The 6854-nt window shown below is 38.3% G+C and overlaps 1 protein-coding gene across 1 annotated transcript in view; it reads left to right on the top strand.

Annotated features, from left to right (window-relative positions):
- LOC119832514 (prominin-like protein) overlaps positions 1-6854 on the top strand; it is a 44504-nt gene that overhangs the window by 32740 nt on the left and 4910 nt on the right. Inside the window, exons 3-15 of the mRNA XM_038356175.1 lie at positions 271-396; positions 747-934; positions 1361-1525; positions 1805-1926; positions 2202-2225; positions 2420-2573; positions 2798-2964; positions 3226-3338; positions 4032-4136; positions 4464-4605; positions 4801-5007; positions 5321-5509; positions 5990-6194. Of these exons, the coding sequence (XP_038212103.1) occupies positions 271-396; positions 747-934; positions 1361-1525; positions 1805-1926; positions 2202-2225; positions 2420-2573; positions 2798-2964; positions 3226-3338; positions 4032-4136; positions 4464-4605; positions 4801-5007; positions 5321-5509; positions 5990-6194 (1907 nt within the window). The remainder of the gene's footprint in view (positions 1-270; positions 397-746; positions 935-1360; positions 1526-1804; positions 1927-2201; positions 2226-2419; positions 2574-2797; positions 2965-3225; positions 3339-4031; positions 4137-4463; positions 4606-4800; positions 5008-5320; positions 5510-5989; positions 6195-6854) is intronic.

The following is a 6854-nucleotide window of genomic DNA, read 5'->3' on the forward strand; positions in this document are numbered from 1 at the left end:
TTATATTTATGTATTAAACTGACACACTGTAAAAGTAATAAATGTTATTTGCAGTTAACAATTTTCTTTTTTCTTTCTAACAATATTTATGGCAAGACTAGGTATTTTTTCTTATTCTTTTTTATATTATTGCAAAATATTGTATTCGATAAAAAAGTATGGGTCGTAAACATGAGTAACCATTGTTTATTTATGTTTCAATTAATTGTAATACAAAATGCCCTTTTCAAACTTAATAAAACGCGATCAATAATTTAATCAACATTCCAGATTGTTTTGGTGCTGCTGTCAATGGTGCAAGTCCGGTCACCGAAGGAGGCCGTTCGATAGAAAATACGATGCGTGTCTCAAAGGAATATTGGCTATCGTGCTCATTGCATTCCTTACGCTGTTCCTGTGAGTGTATGCTTTATAACATCACTTAGGATAACAGTATTATGAAACTAGGCACTATTGAAAATCCTATAACAATGTGTTGATGGTACAGGCCAAAGTTTAAATGGTTATAGACTAGCGATTTAATGACCATTAATTTTTTTTACTTCTATAACATCTAATGTGAAGAAAACGTGTACTTAAAATGTTAAGGTAACTTATGTTTCATACTTGTAGGATGTTTTTGCTAAGCGTTATCGTAATGAATCAAAAGCATATATAATCTAATATTTCTTCTTTTACATGTTTAGCTGTTAAAATGATTAAAGATTCGCAACTAAGAAATTATGAATTCTCTTCTGAATTCTCAGATTCGGAGTGGTAGGCGCGTTCGCAACGGACTCGCAGATGGACACCGGCGGCTCGAACGTAGTGGACACGGTGCAGGCGAGCGTGCGCGACGCTCAGGAGTTCCTGAACGCGACACAGGCGCACACGCGGCACTTGCTCGTCACCAACTATCAGGAGCTGGAGATAGAACTGAACGAGATGTTGACGAGTGAGTATAAGCTTTGGGGCTGTGGGTGGAGGTAGAAGGGTTGCTTCAAATGCCGGTTAGGTCGGAAGGAACATTTGGTTTAGGAATCGCGTAATGTTTATTAGCAATTTTTCCCTTATTTACACCACCCGTGTTTGGTGCGGTTTTATTAAGTTCAAACATTTGTTATACATTTGTTAAATTAATCCTTCAAACTACATAGTTTCCTATGTAGTTTGAAGGAATAATTTTAACTACTAATAAGAACGTAGATAGGTTAAAGCGAAATTTTTAGATGTAGTTTAGTTTATTTGTACATCACAAGGTCAGTTAAGTTATAAGTGTATATCTTCTATTGACTAATTTGGCATTTCCTCAGTGAGGTATACGTTAAAATCAGTCATTATGGTCGTATCGTTTTAAAGTAAGTTTCACGCCTTATTCCAGGTAGTGGTCAAACAGTATTGCGTGTACTGGATGACTTCACGAGCGCCACATCGGTGCAGAAGTTGAACGGAATGGTGCAGCAGTTGGACAGAGTGCCGGATGACTTGCGAGCGGTGCAGAAATCCACGGCTGCGCTGAGGAGTAAGGCGGAAGACTTGGATTCTGGTAAGGAGACTAAACGGCTAGGGTTAATGGCAATTACAAGCACCTATTACTTTTTTATTATTGATACATAAACTAAGATAATATTCCAGTGTGCTAATTGTTTTTTGATGTCTTCCTTCCATACCTTGTAAAGAATCAAAATGTGACAATCAAAACATTTTATGTTAGTGAACCTATAATTTTTTTCTTCACATATTCAGATCGATTTATGAACATCTTCCTAACTAAGATAATGTGTATAGAACTAGTAAAGAACATTTTCCAAAACTCTATTCACAGGATTGCGTCAGGTTAAAGCCTTCTTGTACAAAACCCTGTCGGATTGTCACGAGAAGGAGTGTGTAAAGTTGCAAGAGAAGCACAAGATTGGACAGTTGGGGACAGAAATACAATACAATTTGGTATGTAGAAGTTTAAGGTGTATCTATGTAACAAGTTTAATGATCTATTTATAAATTGTGATTCCCAATTATAATAGTATATACTTCAAAGTTAAATGGGAAAATGTTAAATTTTGTATTTGGAACAAGGTTGAGAACTTCATATGCAATATGTACAGTTACATTATCTATTACATGATACCAAAACAATGTTTAAACCTAAATATTCTTAATACTTATACCATCAACGTGTTCCTAAAATGTTATTTTTATTGCACGCCTTCGTAATGGAATAGATGCTTGACAAATATTTTCCTACGGTAAGTTTTTTAATGATTTATCGCTGTTTAAAATGTGTTGGGCAATTACCAATCATCGAAAAAAATCAATCAGTTATATACATTGTTTCTTTTTGTACTTTATCTATAATTTTAACACATAGATTAGTTAATTAAGATATATCCAGAAGTTACTAAACCGACCACATATTTATTTAAAAAAAACATGTTTCCAGATTCCGGATGTGTCTGAGCTTCTATCCAACGTAACGCAACTACTTGAGAGCAATATAAAAGATGACGTCGCCGCCGGCCTCGAGGTGTTCAACGGCATCAAGAAGACGGTGGACCAGCACATACCGCGCGTGCAGGACGCTATCACTGAGACCGGTGAGGGTTTATGTTTATTTTCGTTTGTTTATATCGTTGGTTTTAACTTGTTAGATTGTTGGATTTGTGGGGAAAGGAGAAGAAAGTTATAAAATTTGGAACCGGGGCGAACGGCTAGTACATACTTAATGAGTATTGTTAACGTATTGCGTTCTTTGCGCACATATAATGATGATGATAATAATGATGATGGTGTTGATAAACAAATGTATTCCGTTCACCAGGCCGCCGCCTCGCATCAGTGGCGGACGACATAACGTACAAGGCGGGCAACCTCAGCGAGCAGCTGGGCCGCTCGCGCGCGCACACCGAGCGGCTGCGGCGCGGCTACGAGCGCGTCGGCCCCTACCGCCGCTACGCCAGCATGGCGGCCGCCGCGCTGCTGCTGCTGGTGCGTACACCACACGCACGCACACACACACACACACGCACATGCACACACACATGCACACACATACGTGCTATGGATAAAAATCAGCCTATATGTTATTCCGATTGTCCAGCTATCTACGTACCAAATTTTATTGCAATCGGTTCAGTAGTTTTTGCGTGAAAGAGCAACAAACACACACACACATACATCCTTACAAGTTTCGCATTTATAATATTAGTAGGATACGTCTAAATCTAAATCTCATCTCTCAATCAACAGATAGTGCTAGTGATGTCTTGGGGCCTACTTTGCGGCGTTTGCGGCAAGCGGCCCGACGTGTACGGCGCTAGTGATTGCTGTAACAAGGGCACTGGAGCATCCTGCTTGCTGTGGTGAGTGCGCCTATATGACTAGCTGTGCCCTGCGGTATTATATAGCCTAAAGACTTCCTCAATAAATGGGCTATCTAAAAGTGAAAGAATTTTTTAAATCGGATCAATAGTTTCTGAGATTACCGCGTTCAACAAAACGAACAAACAAGCAAACTCTTCAGCTTTAGAATATTTGTATGGATATATACACCTTATGTCATTTTATATATGGTAACTGAAATAATGGTATCAATAAATAAGTTTATTATTAAATTAATTGTATTTTGGGCACTATAAATTAATGTCTTTTTATTATAGATTAAATTATATAGTTGGTAATCTTATTCTATTCAATTGAGATTTGAGTATGACTTTACAATGCGCAAAATATCGCCTTGACAATCGTGACATTCGGTTTTGAGCATGCATTATTGCATGCCGACGGAACACACGTGCAGTAGCAAGTATTCATATAGCCCATGTTTTATTCTAACGTATCAACTATATTATTGTAAAGTATCATTAATATCCATTCAATAGATTTTACGTGAAAGTCTAATCCATCCGTACTTATTCCTTTGCATTTAAAATATTAGTAGGATTAAAGAATTTCAATCGATATGGCAAGTTAACTATAAAGAGCTATAAAGTTCTGCACTATACTATATTATGTATATTAAAATATATTAGAATAATTTATTCGTTTTTTAACAGCGGAATCGCATTAACTCTGTTCGTGGGAGGTGTTATTGCATTGATGATTCTAATCTACTTCGTGGTGGGTGTGGCCGCGCAGAGATTCGTCTGTGATCCGCTCACGTGAGTATAATATATAGCTTATACGTATATATTTTTTGGACATGAAGAAATTTGGACCTTACATTTTGCATCGACGGAATAATTAAACTTGAACTTTGAAAAATATTGTGAACTCATCAAAATTTATTAACTTCATATAACTTAGGTAGAATTTAAGGTAGCTCCTAATTAGAGCTAGAGTGTTAAGAGTCACTAAGTTGTATTCAAAAGTTTTTAATTGTTACAAAATTTACTTTAATAAATTGTATCAGTGTCGGTCGCTCTCTTAATTTTCAATTGAATTATTTTTCACCAAGAAACAAAAAAGAAACATACTATTAATTTCAGTGAACCACGTGACAACCGAGCGTTCGAAGATATAGAGAAATTCGTGGACCTCGAGTATGTGATGTTCAACGAGCGGCAAGATCCTAGCTTCAACATGACCTCCATTTTAGTGGCCTGCCACCAGAATAAGACTGTATATGAGGTAATTTTATTGACTTTAATTTATTTTTGTTGATGCGATGGGGAGGGGGGGGGGGGGGCTGTATGTTGTTTATTAAGTTTAATTATAGGGAAATTAATTAATTTTAAGAAGTGTGTGCGCCAGTATGGGTGTGATCCGTCTTAACCTTGAACCTTGAACCTTTATTTTGAAATATTAATAATCCTTTATTCCCAGGTATTCCACCTCCACCGGATCCACGATCTAGAAGCGGTTAAGACCGAAGTGGAGGCTGAATTGAGCCGCCGCGTGTCCTCGCTCCGAACCGACTACCCTCCGCGTGGCCGACCACTGCGCATACTGAAACCTGCCGCTAGGGAGAAGTTGGATAAGCTCGCTGAAACTGGCCTCTCGGACTTTAACTTCGATAAGATTCTGGAAGCGGTGAGTTTTGTCTATAACAGACTTATTGGGTAATATATCGTTCTTTAACTAAGAATTCACTCCGGAATTTCAATCTATGCTTTGGAATAATCAGTGAAGAATAGCATCGGCGCTTTAAGTTCTTCAAGCAGTGGTTATTTAAGAATCCATAGGCATTTTTCAGTATGACATCTTAATTTAAAGATGACGCACAGATAGTGCGATGTACATATTTACAAAATCATTATTTAGTGCGTATACTTAACGCATTATTATATTTTTTATAAAAAAATTAAGGTTTGAACATATAATAATAATTTTCCCATCCTTTTAGTTGGAGATAAACATGACATCTCTGCCACTGGAGACGCTGTCAGCGCAACTGCAGAGCACAGCCCGGGCGCTGTCCAGCAGAGCTGGGTACGCTGAAGTGGCGCGGAACCTGCGTCTGGCTGCTGAGAATCTGGACCGTCTGCAGAGGGAAATCGTGGTGCCTATGATTGAACATACGCATCAGCTCAATGTGAGTAGCACCCTTTTCTTCTATTAATTGACCCTGCTCGAGGCTTTGAGCCATATATTATGTATAGTTTGTAGTTCAGGTGTAATAAAGTAGTTTAAGTAACATATTTCACTATGACTATCAGCCACCAAAGTACCGATAGACTATTATAACTCCGCCGCATTGGTGTTATTTCACATATCTATGGTACTATACATTTACACTTATACATTTCAATGCTATAAAAATAAAAACTTATTTTTCCTATTACCCTTTTCAAACTCCATCCACCCCTCTTATATAGTAACAGTAGATGATGTAAACAAAATGAGGATAAACTTGTCTATATTGAGCTGCAGTGAGGTGAGTTTTGTTCACTCTCTATATTAATCAACAATATATGGATATTTTTGCCATAAAACATAGATCATGTCAAAAGTTCCTCTGTCACTGTCACACTCTCATATCTCAGATTTACTTATATAAAACTGATTGTTTTAGAAAACTGCGACGGAATTGCGAGATGTCTTACGCTTCAATCAGTCGTCGTTGAAGGAGGCTATCCAGTACCGCATCAGGGACACCACGGAAGTCGAACTGTTCCTCAACACACAGGGACCTGATCTCGTACAGAATGTGAGTCAATTTTCTGTTGATTACTTGAAAAGGAATGCCTCATTTAAAGGAAGTGGATTTGAAAAAGAATAAATGCCTCATTTAAAGGAACGGGTTAGAATCCCGCTTCGTGATTAAACTTTTATTGTGAAAAACTATTATTGTGGGAGTCGAGCACGCTTCGGCACGAATTGGGCCAGCTCGCACCGGGGAAGTACCACACCCCCACAGAAAACCGGCGTGAAATAGTGGCATGCCACTGTGTTTCGTACGGTGAGTGGGGGAGCCGGAGGCCCGTTTCCTTTTCCTCACCCGTCCCAGTCCATTCCTCTTTTCTAGTCGTTAATCCATTCCTTTTCCCTTACCCCAAAAACGCGGCCAGCGCATTCGCAGAGGCCCTACCTTTGCGAATGTTCAGGGGCGGTGGTGATCGCTTACCATCAGGCGAACCACCAGCTCAGTTGCCCGCTATTACATAAAAAAAAAACTTTTTTAAGCTTCTCTTAATAACTTACCTACAATATCATCATGACGTTTTTACATCTACATTATAACATTAAGGCATTGTTTGATTGTTTTATCAATTACTGTGCTACAACAAACACGGGCTGTTGATGATGATGATGATGATGATGATGATGATGATGATGATGATGTTGATGATGATGATGATGATGATGATGGAGATGATGATGGTGATCATGATGATAATGATAATGATTAATATACTCTCCCCGTACCAGCTGACGCG

The sequence above is a fragment of the Zerene cesonia genome, chromosome 15 (assembly GCF_012273895.1).
Source record: "Zerene cesonia ecotype Mississippi chromosome 15, Zerene_cesonia_1.1, whole genome shotgun sequence".
Taxonomy (NCBI): domain Eukaryota; kingdom Metazoa; phylum Arthropoda; class Insecta; order Lepidoptera; family Pieridae; genus Zerene; species Zerene cesonia.